We start from the raw sequence: 17,213 nt of genomic DNA, 5'->3' as shown, positions 1-17,213 counted from the left end.
GTGGCCGCGATGCTCACAGCATGCTGCCGCGCGACCACGGGTTTCACCATCTGGCCACGGACAGGTGCGTGGCCAGCTGAGACGATGGCTTCTAAGCGCAAAGAAAAGCCCCAGTGTTACTGCTGCTTTGTCCCGCAACCCTTGTCCTGCTGCAGGGTTGCATGGCAAACCCGGACTCTAAGCTCCCTTGGACCAGGCCCGTGGCGTGTCCAGCTCGCCTGAAACCATGCGTCTGGCGTGGGGTGCATCAGCGGACAGCACGGCCAAGCAGCTCTTCCCTTGCGGGAATCCACGGGCCTCTGCTTGGCTGGCACGAACCGAATGGTCCTTGCAGCTAAGCTGCAGACGGGTGCTGGTTAGCTGTCCTGTGCCCCCTCTGGACATCCCGCCCGCATCCCACGCAAGGGAGGGCTGTGGTTTTGGAGGCGGCTCTGCGGGGGACCTGCCTCTCCTCCCAGGCCTCATCCTTCACACCCCCGCTCTGCAGCTCTCTCAACACAGCCCCCATCCACCCCCCGCTCCGTGGGAGAGCCCGGGGGGCCGGGCACCCGGCATTACTCTGTGGCCAACGGCCCGCTGTTCCCACCTGATGCTCCTCATGTCCGTGGTCTCTGTCGCGAGCACCGCTGTCCTCTCCCTGCGACCCACGTCCATGGGGATGCTCGTGGAGCCAGCGTCGGCAGCGAGGGATGCGCCGGGAGTGCGGGGATGCCTAACGGCTGAGCAGGACATGGCTGGTGCCTGCAAGGAGGTGGAAGAGCTGCTCCTTGCCTGGGGGCTCCCTTCACATGCAGCGGGGCCGGGTTGGGAGGGCACAGGGCTTTCCCAGGGAGCTGGGCGCAGCGGGGAGGAGTGAAGCCAAGCCCGACGTACGGTGCAACTGCAGGCCTGGCTTCCTGTGCCCCCGGCTGCGGGAACCCGGCCCTCCTCCCACCCTCAGGGTGAATCCCTGGGCCGCAGCCCCAACCTGCAGACGGGCCAAACCTCAGCCACACGGGCCCTGAGGCAGCTTCTGTAGAGGCTGTGTCCCCAAGGGGCAAAGGGTAAAGCCCACCAAGAAACCGGGGCTCCTTACCGGCCGTGCCTCGACTCACTGTACGGGAGCGCACGGTGTTACTGGAAGCAAGGTGGGTCTCCTTGCATAGATGCAGCCTTAGGGTCCGCTGGGAGGCACCTTAGGTAGGCTGGCGGTGCCTGGCCGCTTGGCCCCGGGAACGGTGTGGGGTGGGTCTGCGGGCCAGCAAACCCACCGGATCAGGCCCCAGCGTGTATCCCGGCTGTAGCCCCGGCCCTGCACACAGGGCCATATCATCTGGGCTGCGGGGCTCAGACGTTTGGCTCATACAGCTATGGCCTGGGGATCAGATATGAAACAAAGGCTACCTTTTGTCCTGTAACGCAGGCACAGCTCCTAGCGCCTTCAAAGGCCGCAGCATGTGTGTGCACGGATGTATTATATGTACGCAGACACCCCGTTATGTGAACGCTTGGTCTCAGGGTGAGATGTTGCCCTGCACTAGCTATAAATAACCTAGCATCAGCACAGCACAAGTGATGATATACTTGCCACACTTTATTCTTGTAAAAGAAGACCTTGGTCTCTCCATTAAGAACGGTGAAGCCCAGCCACTTATTTTTTTTTCCAAACATACAAATACAATTTTAAACCAAGCATTTTCTTGACGTCTTTGTCTCTATGCAGCCCACAGCTGCTTGCTAGCTCTTCTGGACAGTCAATGGTCTTGTTTGTACAATAGCAAAAGACAAAAGGTTAAAAAATACTCTGGTGCTGTGAAATATACAGTACATTCAATAACAAAAGGAAAAAAAATATATAATATACTTGCTTTAAGGCTGTGTACAGTTTGATTGAAGATAATTTGAGGACATTAAATCACTCAGCAAACCAAAGAAATTTGTGAAGAAAATCCCCTAAAGTCTGAGGTTGGGGGGGGGGAGGAAAAGAGGCAGCAGCAAATATCCAGGAAGGTTTTGTTGATGCTTCTCTAAAATACTTATAGCGAAAGATCATCCAGCTGTGGCGGCCGCCCGATGTGCAGCCGGGTTTGGTTTTGCCAGTCCTGTGCTCTCCGCCACCAGCACGCTGCCCTGGTCACGGCGGGGCCTGCTGGGCGCGACGCTCCTCCAGCATCCTGCACACCCACATGGACACCACCTCCGCGTTCCCGTCGTTGTACTGCACGATGAAGGGGTGGCCCTGGCAAAGGGAGAGGCACAGAGTTAGCTGTCGCGGGCACCCCTTTGCTGCGGCTAAACACAAAGGCCTTGCTCGAAGTTGCTGAAAAACAAGGCTCTTGTTAGCAGTTTTCTACATGGAAGCATTTCGGGAGCGCTACAAGCCCACCACAGGAGCCGGCAGATTTTTTTCCAAGCAAATACAGTAATGAGAGATGGCTAACGAACATCCCATCTTTCCTTCCACCCCCCGCCCCGAGAGCTCAGAGGTGGGCACTGGCTGATGCCTTCTCTTTGAGCCTTGCAGCCACCATGTCCCTCTGGGCTCTGCTGGCCGTTACATTTATTATGCAATTAACTGGTCAATCACGCAATAACTTTAGACCGGCCACATGTGCGAAGTAATGATCATAAAAATGGCTATCCAGATAGAAAAAGGGCCAATCAGCACGGAAGTTTGTGCTTGAAAATGTGCAACAACTCTGCGGCTGGTTTCTATCCAGCTCAGTTTGAACGTGTGCAGGGCCCTGCGGTGCAGCTTGCAGTGGGAATGGATACGCTCCCTTCATTTTGCATAGTATTTCTATTGTGGGAGGGTCTACAACAGGTGCGGCCCCATTAGAAACTAGCACAGCCATTAAATAGCCCATGCCCAGAGCCAAGGAAACGTGCCCAAAAGCTTGTCTCGCATCTCTCCCAACTGCAGCGGGTCCAATAAAAGGTATCACCAGAAACCTCTTGCTTCTCACGTGTCCCCCTGACCCCAGCCCCACACCTAGCCTGAAGAGCTAGGAGCGTGGGACTAGCAGGAAGGCTGGAGGGGTTTGACCGCAGACATGCCTCATGCTCCATCCATACCCTGCGATCCCATGGCGTTTGCCAAGCAGGCTCCTGGCTCATTAAGACCACTCTCAAGGATGCAAAAGCCAAACAAGCCGGCGTCTCCCTCCCCACCGTACTCCCGCTTCACCAGGCTAAGACTGGGTTTGCAGAGAGGCACGGCTGCCCCTCAGGGAACCTGTCTTGTCCACTTAGGATGCTTTCATTTCAGCTGGCAACGCATCTGCACCAATTCCAGCACCGTCTTACTGCTCCCGCTCCCTTTGGGAGCCGTGAAACGCAGGGAGTTGTGGAGGTCCCAGGCCGAGGCAAACACAAGGCTCTTAGATCTGCTCAGAAAAGAGGAAAAACCGGAGTGTTTTCCGGGAAGGCAAGAGCGGCTCCGGCAAAGGAAGACTTGCACTCTCTTCCCAGTGAAGAGCCTGCTGCACCTACAGGTACCACGATCTGGACTAACACCATTCAGGCAACCCCGTGCAATACACCTGTCTCAGCCTGCTACCTGCTAGCCAGCCCCTGGGTCTTGCTTCAAGGCAGCCTGCCGCTTGGCTCGGAGGGCACGGTGGTTTTGGGGGAGGTCTCCAAAAGTAAGAGGCTGCTTCACCTCCGATCCTGCAAAGCCCAAATCCTTTCCCCGACTAGCCAGGGAGCTGGGAGCAACCGTGCCGTGACTCCTCTCTGGTGTGGCACCATCGGAGGTGGCTGCCACGCAGTTTTCTGCTGTGGCAGGTACATACGCACATGCTGACAGCGGCTGGGATCTGGACACGTCTGATCTGCAGCTGTTTGACCCAGAGGTAGAGTCCTACCTGGGTGTGTGGAGGGCATGGCTACAGCACACTGCATATTAACTTAGTACTTCGATGGCTCAGTGTTGGGGCTGGCCCTGCTTGGAGCAGGGAGTTGGAGTAGCTGTGACCCCCTAAGCTCCTTTCAACCCTCGTCTTCTTCGGTTCTGTGTACCAGGTAACACCTCTGGGATGCAGTGCTAATCCTCAAAAGCAGGCACTTGGCTAAATCATCCTCAGGTCTATTACCGATATACAAGCGGTGGGCGAGAGCTTGAGGGGTGCCACCGTTCACTAAGGGCTGGAGGCGGTAGCCCTGGGACAGACCGCTGTGCGGCCAACTCCGTGAGCTCCTGTTCGCGCTGGCTTACATGCCCAGGATGGCTACGAGTCCCAGATTCACAGAAGTTTAGGACCTCGGGAGATCATCGGGTCCAGCCCCCCAGCTCCGGGCAGGAAAGACTGCTGGGGTCAAATAGCCCCAGCAAGGTGTGCGCTCAGTCTCCTTTTGAAGATCTCCAGGGCTGTGAGAAGCTTCGGTAGCCGATTCGATTCGGAGGAGATTTGGCCCGATTCAGCGGCCGAATCTCCGAATCTGAATCAGGAGATCAATTCAAAGCTCCGAATTGATTTCGAGATTTGGGCACAGACTAAACAGCCAGCAGTCCTCGAGGGCGCTGGACACAGCTGCTGCCGGCTGGTAAGTCTGTTGTGGAGGGTGGAGGGGAGAGGGAAGGGCGTTTTGGGGGATGGGATAGATCAAGGACCCCACAGCAAGGGAAGGATTGGTGCTGGGACAAGCTGCCCAGCCGAGCTGAGGGGTGCGGCAGGACTTGGGGAGGGGGGCTCCCGCCACTGCGTGTCGCCAGTCGGGGAGGGCATGGAAGCGTGCCCCCCCGATCTGCGTGGAGGTTAGCCCCAGCTGCCTGCCACCCCGCCCCGGCTGGGCAGCTTGTCCCAGCCCCAGCCTCAATCCCTCCCTCGCTGTGGGGGCACTGATCTGCCCCCACCACACGCCTCTTCCCTCCTCCTTCTGCCCGCCACAACAGGCTTACCAGCTGGAGGCAGCAGTATCCAGCACCCTCAAGGACCGCTGCCTGTTTAGTCTATGGCTGGATCTCTGAATCGGCACCAAATCTTCGGATCTGAATTGGCCGAATCAAATCAGGACAGTGATTCGAATCACTACCGAATCACTGTCCCGCCAAATCGCCTGAATCCAAATCCAGAGTGAATACTTGCTGCTTTGCACAGGCCTAGTCGGTGCCTGCACCACCCCCGCCGGGAGGCTATTCCAGAGTCCGGTCACACGAACCATGAAGACGTTTTTCCTTATATCCAGTCTGAAACCTTCTTCTAGGACTTTATGACCATTGCTCCTGGTTTCCTCCCGGGGCGCTTTGGTGAAGAGTTGTTCACCCGCCCCTGGTGCTCTCCCCTGATATACTGGCAAGCTGCCACCAAATCCCACCCCCCGAGTCTTTTCTTTTCTTTTCTAGGCTGAACAGGCCCATCTCTGTCAGCCTCTTCTTGCATGGCTTGCTCTTCAGGCCTCTAATCATACGAGTGGCTCTCTCTCTGGACTCTCCCAAGTCTCATTTCTTTTCTTTATAAACACCACTTTGGTAACCAGAACTTCAGCTGGCAGCTCGGACCTCGAACACGCCTCTCTGAGCGCTCGTCCTTCGGCAGAGCACAGCACTGCACTGGACCGGCTCCCTTCCCGCCCCCTGCCTCGCCCGGGTGTTACTAAGCAAGCCTCCCCTTGGCCTCCGTGCAGTCAGGGGCTCGTTCCCACCCAGGCTGTCCCCCCCCGGGTGTGTCGCCTATGTGCTTGGCAGGTGGATACACTCCTTAAGTGCCGCATTCATTTACAATCCTGCTCTTGCTGTGTCGAAGACCAACACTGGCCCCCTACCTTGCCGGGGGCAGAGCAGATCAGGGAGTTTAAAATTAAATATGAAAAAAAATCCCCAGAATGTCCATTTTTCCATTATAATCTGCACAACAGACCCAAGCCCACTGCAGCACGGAGGAAGGCAGCTCACATCCTGATGTACAAGGTAGGCATCCTCCGTGTACACGCAAGAGGAGGGAAATCCTTCGGTGATGCAACGGGGGGGGGGAGCGAGCCACGAAAAGCAGGGGGCAGCTCCCAGCATACGGTATCCCCCCACAGCTTTGTCAGCAGCTCTGACCATCGGTCAAAAGCACGATGCAGGACGTGGGCCCTAAAGCCACCGAGCCCGCAAGTCCTCTAGCTCCTGCAGGCAGCGAGGGGATGCCCAGCAGACCCTCCAATAAAAAACCAGGATAGCGCTTCAGGAGGAAACACAAACACGGACGAGAGTGTCCACAGCGCCGGTCTCCATCTGGATGCACTCTGGAGCCAGCCTTGTCCAAACGACTGGGGAAGGAGGCGCCTGCACAGAAAAACCAGATTGCAATCCTAGAAATGGCAGAAAGAGGCCAACTGCTCCCACAGACACGGAAAACCTCTGCTGAATTAGCCACCGTGGCCAGCCCCAACAGAGAAGAACAATAAAACACTCCCAAGGTCAGGGCCGGAGATGTCAGATGCTACAGGAATGAAATACGCCCGGGATCTCCGGAAACCTGGAGGACAGGCACGACGCTGCTGCTCCGAAGAGCAGTTTCAAGGCTGGGAGCTGGGCTGCAACTTGCTGAAAGACAAATGAACCCACGGAGCCTCTTGGCAAATCCCTCCCCGCCCCCCTGCAACCGAGCCGGGGGGACTGCTGGGGGAAACAGGCATTTAAGGAAAGGGAGCGACTCCGCTGGGTAAGATGCACTGGCCACCAGGATGGGAAGCAGCGACTGTGCCAGTAATGACTCCAGGGGAAGAGGTGCCAACAGCCCCCTGGAAACGGGGGTCTGGGACCCCCTGGCCCAGGGTCGACTCCAACCAGGGCTCTACCCTGCAGCTGGGAAGGAAGCAGAGCAGCTCCTGCCTGGCACAGCTGCCAGTCCCCAGCACCTCGATGGGCCCGCTGTAAAGCCAGAATTGGGGTAAGATAAAGGGGGCAAAGGTCTAAGCAACCCTGGAACGGGCAGAGCCAGGCTCCCCATCACACTACCTCAGGGGAAACTGGTTTTGCAGCTCCCGGATGGGGCGCATCTGGGGCACCGAGGCAGGGAGACGCTGGGAGAGGCTCGGGGGGATGCTGCCGCGTTTCTGCCTGCTGCCATCGACAGCCATGTTCCCCTCATGGCACTCCCCGGGGTTGCTCGCTTGCAGGCACCAGGGCTGGGCTCACGTCCGCGCGCCTCACCCACAGTCCCGGTGCAGCGGCTGGCATGGTCACACGCAGTTTCCGTCCCTGGGATCCTCAACACCGATGCATGGGCAGACGCGCGGTCCCTAAGTGACACGAGCTTCTCTCCCGGCAAGGCGGTGCCGAAATGCTTGCGGGGGGGCGATGGCAGAAAGGCGGTCGGATGGGCTGAGCTCCTGCTGATACGTGGCCAGGGGGCCATGCAGGGCGGGAGAGGTGACGGCAGTGGACAGAGGCTAACGGTCAGCGGGTGGCTGTTTTGGCCCCTGTATGTACACGTGCAGCTGGAGCACTGTAACAGCCCCCGTGGCTATCCCGAGTCCTCCCCACACCAGGAGGGGTAAGTACGCCGTAAGCGTCAGCCACAGGGATATCTATCACGCTTGTCCTTCCAGGCGAGGCTGGCCACGGTGGCTGCTACCTAGCCCATCTCCTGTTTCTTCCTTTTTAGGTATCTAATTCTCAGAAAATCCAAACTGCGCACCCCTGGGGTTACCAAGGTACTAATTCAGGCTTCAGTTCAGAAAAGCAGTCAGCAGGCACCTACGTCCCTCCCTCTGTCTTCATTCAGGCAGGTGCGACTCGAGCCGCCCTGAAGTTCAGCAACAAATAACCACCCGGAGCAGGACCGGCTTTAGCCGGGTGTCCAAACACATGCAAAGCAACCGACTGCACTCCAACATCCGGCTACCAATTTGCTTCCTCTGGCGAGGTCAGGCCGACAGAAAACAAACTTGCCCAGAAGCTCCATGTGGGTTTTGCGTCGCAGCGAATGGGCTCGCAGACCCAGGGTGGCCTGGCGTTTTCTGCTTGCGGTGGGAGGGAAACCGCTTCTGCCACAACTGTCTGCTGACTGTATCGGGACGCGCGTTTTGGGGCCGTTCCAAGGCTTCAAGCCTGTTTTCAGGTCCACAACGGCAGACCCGTGCATCTGCGCGGACCTAGCTGCAGAGCCAGCTGGGTCCAAATGATCGATGCTACGATTCTCCAGCACCGTCACCGATGGGCACTGAACAGCCCCGTGATTCATTTTGCATGCCAGGTAAACACGATTCACGGGACAAAACCAGAGATTTCAAACAGGAATCCAGCGTTAAAACCATTTTGCACTGCTGTGGGCTTCGAGGTCTTTGCAACAGAAGAGCTGCTTTTTAATTTTTCCATAGTCAAAAGATGAGCAACAACGAGGAGCTGGCCCTTTCTGGAGGGGCGCTACAAGTCTAACGGGGTTGAGATCCACCGCCCGAGAGTATCGCATTAGTTGGATGCATGGGGCCGATTCTTTTCCTGCGACACCGCAATTAAATGATTTAGGCTTCTATGCACCCCTGTGAACAAGCAGCCAATTTTGCAGTCACAAGCGAGGCCAGTCCTGGAAACCACTCATCAATAAACCTGCGATGCTGAGCAGCAAAGCCTTCCTGCTCCCCCCGACCTAAGAAAAACAAATGGGTTTTGCATTTGCCAGAGAGTTGTTGCTCCTGAATTATCCCGGGATCAAGATCTGGCTCAATATGACAATCTGCGGCAGAGCGACTGAAACATCCAGGGGAAGGGGAAAGCCTGTGATCTAGGAAAGGTCAGGGAGGACAGGCCAGGGGGCACTGAGTGTCAGTGAGTGTCAGCCGGCCTAATTTTCTGTGCCGACTCTGAAAATGAGATAAACAAAGACAAACCAGGCTTTTTAAATGGACTTGTCACTTCTGGTTTTCTCAAGCAAGGGGACATCTTGCAAGTGCCTGTGTCCCGCCAGTGAGGTTAACTCTTTAAAAGGTGAGCACTAGTCAGAGGGGTCCGTCCAGGGGTTACACATCTGAGAGGAGCTGCTAGCTCCAAAGCAAGACCTGGACAATGGGAGCTAATGGCTCCAGTATTTTAGCTTGACCAGCTCCAGGGATGTCACTCCAGGGCAGCGGTCTCACCATTCGACCGGTCTGCAGAAGCGCAGGTTTGCCTTCACGTTGCCATCTTCCAGCCAGGTCAGTCCCCTGCCACGCTGCCGACCTTAAATGCTGCCGGTTTCCGAACACAGCAGACCTTCCCACTGCCGCCCCTTCACCAGCTGGGTCCAAACGCTACGTCCTGGCTCGCAGGCAGCATCCCGGATGGGAACCGCAAGGAGCGCCGCTCCGCAAGGGAGAAATCCCCGTCTATGCAGGCAGCTAGCCAACAGCCCATGCAACGTGGGCAGTCTCTGAAAAGAGGGCTAGCGACTCTTAGCTGATGCTGCCCTTCGGCTAGGGCCAGGTTTTACAGCTGGACCTGTGAACCGCAGGATTCAGTGCACGGTAGCCACTGCTCTTGTGAAGCTCACGGTGCCTGAAGCCACGGTCAGGGACCAAGACCGTGCTGCACCTCCACCCAGATGGCTGTGGTGTAAGTACCTTGGCCGCCTACAAGACTGTTCTTCGCCACCTGTCGCAAGCCGCAGGGGACAAGACCTGTCGTCTTTGGTCTGTGGGCTAGCAGCGAGCCCTCGGGGGCCCTGATCATGGAAGAGGCTCTGGAAGCGATGTTGCTCAGAGCAGTTTGGAGACACTTTCCCCAATGCTGAGGAACTGTCAAGACCTGCAAGAGAAGGTACGGACTGGGTGGGGGGCACTGCCAGGAGGCTGAATATTACCTGGAAGAGTTGCCAAGATCAAGACACTGGGATGGGAAAAAAACACAAGAGGCAGAGGAGCCAAGACCAGCCACCAGGTACAGGACACATTTCCCTTGGACGTCCTGGGGCCGCTTGCAAATTACTTTAAAGCCTTCTTCCATTTAGAGAGGTGCCAGGCAGAGCCCAAGAGATGAGCATAAGGTCAGCAAGTGAAAAGGAGATCTGGTACGAAGGGCGCTGTGGTTATGTGTGTATGACCGGCTGATGCAAAGCCTAACAAAAAGAATAGCCTGATAAATCACCCGTGACAATCAAGAGACCCGTGTATAGATGCCAGGTATGGGCTGGTGACCAGCCACTGGCTTTTATTTACTGGTGAGCTCTTCATTTAAAACCCCTTGCATAAATACCTTCTAGGACCTGGTTGTTATAGCGGAGATGGTTTACAAACACCCAGGAACCAATTATGTGTTTTTATTTTAAAAATGTGAACTCGGCATAACCAAAAATATAATAAAAAGATTCCAACTGTTGCATGTGTGTGCAGCCTATCAAGATGATAGCGGTGCCCTCAGACAGCATTTCAAATACAGTTTATTAGTGTGTGATATGAAAAGGGTATTTTTATTGCGTGATATAATGCAATGGGACCTTGGGCGCTCTGTAGAAAGACCTTGCACTCAGAAGTGTAATGAACCCATAGTCCAAAAAACATTATACTGTACATTAACCTATCATTAATGGCACATTAGGGCTAGGGGCATTGCACGCTTGCTGGTCAGGTCTCCATCAGGACATTACAGAGAAAACCACACAGTCTTCACAGGCTTAAAACAAATAGAGAAAATAAATATTACTGACAGCTACAGGCTGCTTTAACAGGACCTCACTCCCCGCTTAACATGCAATTTTGATGTAGGGCTTTCTTCTTCTTCTTTTTTTTTTTTTAAAGGGGAGAAAAAGCAAACAAAGCAGCAGTTTATTAGACAGGCTTAGAAATATTATGTCAATGCTTTAAAGCACTGAAAAGTCTCCAGGACGCTACAAGGGCTTCAAGATGGAGATTTCTGCGTGCAGAGCAGAGCAGCCACACACTGCAATCGCACCTTTAAACGACTCCCGACAGCTCCTTCCCTCACCTGGCACCTCCAGTCCAGAGATCAGCCTGGTACGGACCTCATCAATTTGTACTCATTATGAAACAACATTACATTTTTCAAGTGCTCTTTGATCATTTGATTTCTCATCCTTTTTAGCACATTGGCAACCGTCTTCAGGGAAAGGGAAACTGGATGAAAATACGCCAAAAACACCCCCCCTGCACTCCTCTTCCTTCCCTGGCTAGAAAAGTAAGAGCGATGCTCCTGCACAATGCAACGTGCACTTTGCCACCTGCCAGCAGGCCTGCCATTCTCATCTAAAGTTTTCCAGCGACTCTCCCCCATACTTCTGCCCTTGATCATGCATATAATTAATCAAGGCCTCCCCCTTCAAGGGAGCTGCCTGCAAAATGTGTGAACAAAGAGCCTGCACAAGGTCATTTCAGGCACAGCTGGGAAGAGAAGTGAGGTCTTCGCCATAACTTGGGCAAGTCAGAGCAGATGGAACAGGCCACATGAAATGTCCGTGCCATCCAGGTGATCGCATCCAGGGGCCGACAATTTGTGCACCCCTTTAGTGGCTAAATTGCATGTAGATTTTTATGACTTGGCTATGGCTTCTCAGGGTGGTTTATGCACAGAGATGGCAGGTTCAGTCCCCATGCGCGCAGCTATGTTGTCTAAGTGCTACCAGAGCCAGGAAGAGCAATGGGGAATCCTGATGCCCACTGTCCTATTACCATCGTGCAATTCCCTAGCAGAGCGTGTGGGATCTCTGTCCACAGAGGCGTTAGCACCCTGCTTCCCTTCCCCACAACTGCTCCTATGGCCGAACGGGTGATAAGATCTCTGGGTTAAAACTCTAGTGATGACCCATGCGGGCCTTCAATTTGGCACACAATAAAGTACTTTTTTAGTTGGAACGACCATATAACGCAAAATGTGGCACTCACGGCGATGCTTGGTTGTAAATGAGACATTTCACTGTTGTGATTTCATCCTGCACTTCAGTTAAAGGCAATGTTCTCTTTTTAAAAAGAGGGTGGAGAGCTAGGGTTTGGGACAGAGAAGTCATGTTTCAGACGATCTGCTGGTTTCTCTACAGGGGGACATGCTGGCCAAAGCAAGCAAGCTCCAAAAAAAAGTCAGCACTTGACTTACTAGAGCTTGCAATTAAAGACCCTTTTTTTGCAAAAATCTTGTTGGTCTAATAAAAGATATCATCTCTACTATGAGTCCTGATCGCTTTTGACTTAGTAGATGTATCTACACACAAAGGAGGCGCCGTTCCCTGGAGTGCAACACTTCTGCCGGGGACAGCATGCGTCACGGCACAGCTACTGAGCGTTTTACAGGTCACCAGTTTGAAGGCAACTTAACTGAGCAGGCAGAGAGATTAAAACCTGTTCCCATGTAACACGTTTGCTGGCTCCTACATGAGATCAGTTTAATGCACGCCCCAGCTCCAGGCCCCGCTTCGGGCTTACGCTGCAAGCCTTCTGAGCAGGGACCGACCGCGTGTCTTGGCATGCGGTGGTGCGGCACGTAGCATAACGTGACCCCGATCTCAACTAGGGGCTCCTGCAGCAGAGGCCGAACAGGACTCATCTACTCTGGATAGCTTCAAAAACGCCTGGACGCTCACGTGGCAGCAGACTTTCCTGCCCAAGCGTAGCGGGGCTGGACCCGATGACTGCAAGAGGTCCCTTCCACCCCCTACCATCTATGAAGCTACTCACAAGTCAGCACTCTCTCACGTGGGCGGGGAGGCAATGAAGAGACAGGTAAAATAAGCAGGATCTCTCATAAAAATGCTCAGGGCCTTTTTTTAAACTGAAAGTAGCTGTGGCCTCCACTGCCTTGGAGACTAGAAAGGGCGAACTGTCATCAGGGCTCAGCAGGGCCAAGGGGAGTAGGGATCTGTGGCACTCCCTGCCACAGGGTCAGGTACGTGAATGAGTCTCTGATTCAAAGCAAACACGCTTAGTCTACTTGATGCTTTGGTTCATTGTGAACAGATGAAAGCACGGCCCCGCTGGGACCAGACACTTCCCTGAGTGTTTTAAAATGTTGAAATTTGTTTGTTGCGTGGCCTCCCGAACATACACTGTAATTAAAATGTTGATTACTAAACGGTTTAAATATATGACAGACAATGCAGTTAAAGCCTACCATTAGGTCAATATGTGACTTAGATTTGCCATTTAAAAACTCTCATTTAAATTTTGCATACATTAATCACTACCATACTTCAATGTTCTGATATCCACCTGACTACACTATTAAAATAAAACTTGCTGCCCTAGGGAAATCCTACTTATTCTTAATTGTTTCGAGGCTTTGATGGGCTTTTAATCTAAGATTAATTTATGCAATTTTAAATAACTCTTCTTATGATTAATAAGCTTGAAAATTAAAAGGAGTCTAAAGCAATTATAATGAGCATTTGGTCATAACCTCATTAGGAGAAGGAGTGAAGGATACAGCTCTGGAATTCCTTACAAGACTACAATTTAAGGTTACTTTCAGAGAAGTCAAACATAGTTCTTGAAATTGCAAAGGCAGATTAGCCTGGGTCAGTGCTGGAACTCGGGCGATCCAGATTAGCATACTAATGATTTTATCCCAATGGTGACAGATAAGACACTGAAAAGATGGTACAAAAATACCGACAATTGAACGACGCCGTGAAGCAGTCAAAGCCTTGGAGCTATGTTTTCCATTATCCCTGGTTAGTTTTCTATGTGGGCTTTGAGAAGCGCCCTTGCCATTCTTTGGTATTTGTACGCATGTCTCGGGATCAGCTTCTTGCAAAGCTGTTTTCCTTTTCTCCGGCACAGTTAAGTGTAATGGATTTCCATTGGCTTGCTGCTGCGTGATTTCCAGAGAGATTGCTACAACCTGCAGAAACAAAACTGCCCTTTCTGGACCTAAGAGAGAAAACTTCTTACCTTGCAATTCTGCTTCTCTAAAGATGTTATCATGCCGGGTCCTCGTGCCTCTAGTGCCAATCCTGGGGCCAGCTCTCCTGGCTCTTCACATTTTGTGGCCCTGTTAGACAGCACTAGGCTGGGCAAAAAAAAGAGTCTGAAGCTGCCTGGAGTTGATACCTGGCTGGTAGGACACCGTTTTTATGAGGGTTGAGAGTTTCCAGCATGACTCCTCTTGCCGGAGACAAAATCCAGCAATGCTGGTTCTGTGCCAAGGACGCAGCTAACGTAAGAATTCATTGCCCAATTCTGACGAGTGGAAATTTGATCAGTGCCACAGATACAGTACCTTTCTAACGCATCAAATGAAGCCGTGTGTTGCATTGCTGCAACCAAAACAGTCCCCATTCAACGTACCTGTTGTTTAAAAAAAACAAACACACCTGGACAGGAAGGCAGCTCTCGTCAACATTTTATCACGCGCGATTCAAATGTGACCGATGCCTTCCTCAAAAACAGATTTAGCCAGCTGCCCCTGAGACCGCAACAGTACAATGCAGAGTCATACACTGTTTGTCCACCTACAGGTAGCGCTTTACAGGCAAAGCCATTCTGCTTTGATGGTTTGTTAAAACACCTCTCCCTTTTCGTGCACAGCTAACGAGCCAGGTGTACAGTGCTAGTGATGACATATTTGCAAGGGTTACTAGCGCTCACAAGACCAGTGCAACACAGCTATAAAAACGCCTGCGGTTGATCTGTGCCTCATGCACGCGTTGCGGAGGCTACATAGAGCCATGCATGAGAGGAAGATGAGAGGCGTGCGATCCCAACGAAGGCTGCAATTCAGGAGGGGACTTTTGCACGGGACTTTCTTTGTCCCGTGGAATCAGACTAAAACCATGCATGCGGGGAATTAAAATTGGCCATGTCTTCTGGTAGCATTTTGAGCTGAGGCCTGCATTTTTTTCAAGAATCGGGCCCAAACAGAGGACAACGAGTAAAGTCCAGTGTTAACCGACTAATTTTGCCAAAACTCCCCCCAAAAGGTAACTCAGGTAGTTGGAGTGGACTTACAAGATGGTCTTTCCAACCGTGGCCACAAAATAGCTCAATTTAAACTACGCAAGCAAGTAGTCCTGGTTTGAGTCCATGGGGCACACGCTGCCACAGCCCAGGCTGCAAGGAGGATCGGAGAACGAAACCGCCTGGAGACAAGACTGCAAATACCAAGGCCATTTTCATGTTCCTTATGGAATCACACTCAAACAGGGAAGTTGTCTTTTGAAACAGTGCCTGTTTCAATCATAAAAGTACCGTGCCACTGGTACGAATGCTTGTTTTTAAAAGCAGACACAGGCCCAAATTTGTAAGGGATTTAGGTGCCTAAATCCTCTCAAAATCAGAGGAAGACATGGGTCTAACTACCTTTAACCCCTGCCAGGTCCTACTGCTTAGCCTGACATATCTTTAGTGCACACAAATATTTTTGAGGCCTGAAATAAAACCGTCAAGTATCAACTGGCCCCAAGATAACACATCCTGTCTAACTTGTGCCAAGCAATGTAAAACCAATGGATATGAAACGCGTGTCATCCGATGAGAAGACCTACAGGACCAGGGCGACTGGGCTGCGCCGAAGCTCCTGCCGGGATGCAAACCCGGAGGCTCCTGGCTAGAGGGTCCTGGCCCTTGGCTCGGGGTCAGGGCGATGCCTGTATTTGGGGTCAGGAAAGGATCTACCCCATGGTCAGACTCGTACGGACCGTGGGGGGTTTTGCCTTTGTCTGTGGAGGGAAGATCCCTCTGCCTGGGATCGCTAGGGTATGTATTCACAAACTCTGCCGCCGTGGTCCCCCTGCTTTACCTGCGGCAGGGCTGGTGCTGTGTCTCGTGACGTGTCAGGGTTGAGCGTGTAGCTGTGCTAACGGGTCAAACAAAGACCTGCCTGGGACGGTTTGGATAGGGCCGACCCTTCCTCAGGCAGGGGTTGGACTAGATGTGACGTCTGGCGGTCCCTTCCAGCCCCACTTCTTGAGGGACTCCACGAGTCCTATACGACGCACTAGAGAAAACATTTCCCTTTCAACTCCACACAACAAGGTCATTAAAACAACCATCCATACGCTAGTGCTATAACAAACGATCAAGGCCACCAAAACCATCTTCCAGCAGGCTTGCATTTTAACACCGCGCTTTGCAGAATAAATACATAAAGGCTCCTTAGCCAAGGGGGGGGTGGAAAAAATTCCCACAGCCACCCGAGGCAGTGGGCCCACTCTTCCAGTGGGGTAAACAGGCTACATGCCGATTTCCACCAGCATCTCCAATTAAATTCGAAAGAGGCAGATGCACGTTTATGGGACAATGAACTTCTCCATATAAGTCGATGGCAGTGCTTCGCTATTATTGCCTTAATAAACCTGCACATTCCCAGGCTGAAGCATCTGCCGTCATTGGGCGTTAAGGCAAAGACTTCCACAGGAAAGGCCGCCGCTTTCAAGGGGAAAAAAGAAAAAAAAAATCATGTTTAATTTAAAAATTAGAAACTGGAGCAGGCTGTGAGCACAGAGGTTGATTGAAACAAAATTTAAATTCCTGTCAAGCCCATTTAAACACAGGGGCCCTTCATAGACAATTAGCTGCTCTCTGTGAGTGCTGAATAAACTCAGGCCTGGTCACTGTTAGAAGAGAGTTTGCCTACTGTGCGGAGCTGGAAAAAAATTAACTAAAATCAGGCTGTATGAAATATTTAGCCTCCCAGTTTATCACCGGGGTTTGAAAGTGTAAACAAGACAAAAATCGATTCCTCCGTGCCCTCAAATCAATCCCCCAAAATGGTTAGGGCATCTGTTTCTGCTAAATTTTGTTTACTCTGGCAGATTTGCCTTAATTGCAGTTGTTTATCTCCCATTGTCCCCAGGGCCCTAATCTCCCGATTACTAATACTTAACACTCATTTCACATCTAAAGCTACTTCTAATCCTCAACAGGTTTCAGGGGCTCTTAAAATTATTGAAACCGCGGAGACAGGAGACACAGCCTCTTTGTGCAAGGAACATTTTCTTATCTACTACCAGCTGGGTCCAATCATCACCAGGGATGGCTACAACAAAGGTGCTAAAAGGCTCTTTCACAATCGCGGCTCCTCCACCGGGAATTCAGCGGATAAAAAAGAGCTTTGATGGAAAAAATCTGAACAAGAGGGCTATAACAGTCCAGCCAAATAAAGTTACTGTCATAATCAAATGCTGTCAATCACCATGAAAATCCAATTAAAAATGTTTCAGCGCGGCCCTCTTAAGTGGAAAAATGTCTCCTATTTATATGCATTTTGTCAGCGGCACAAATGAGAAACTCGGGAGTAATTGATTTCGTACCACTCTCGGCCCCGATCCGCCAGCCGGACCTGGGAGAGCGCAGGAACTGGGGCCGGCTTGCGGGGCGCGCTGCCTGTG

General features: G+C 52.5%; 1 protein-coding gene across 2 annotated transcripts in view; it reads right to left on the bottom strand.

Annotated features, from left to right (window-relative positions):
• Positions 1-1,552: 1,552 nt before the first annotated feature.
• Positions 1,553-17,213, bottom strand: part of MAP2K5 (mitogen-activated protein kinase kinase 5) — a 182,549-nt gene continuing 166,888 nt past the window's right edge. For both annotated transcript variants that reach the window (XM_019533862.1, XM_019533861.1), the window contains exon 22: positions 1,553-2,218. In XM_019533862.1, coding sequence (XP_019389407.1) covers positions 2,114-2,218 — 105 coding nt within the window. In that variant the 3' untranslated portion in view covers positions 1,553-2,113. The remainder of the gene's footprint in view (positions 2,219-17,213) is intronic.

The sequence above is a fragment of the Crocodylus porosus genome, unplaced genomic scaffold, assembly GCF_001723895.1.
Source record: "Crocodylus porosus isolate Cpor-Errol unplaced genomic scaffold, CroPor_comp1, whole genome shotgun sequence".
In the NCBI taxonomy this organism is placed as follows: domain Eukaryota; kingdom Metazoa; phylum Chordata; order Crocodylia; family Crocodylidae; genus Crocodylus; species Crocodylus porosus.
The sequence above is the reverse complement of the archived record's forward strand: the minus strand, read 5'-3'. Positions and strand labels throughout refer to the sequence as shown.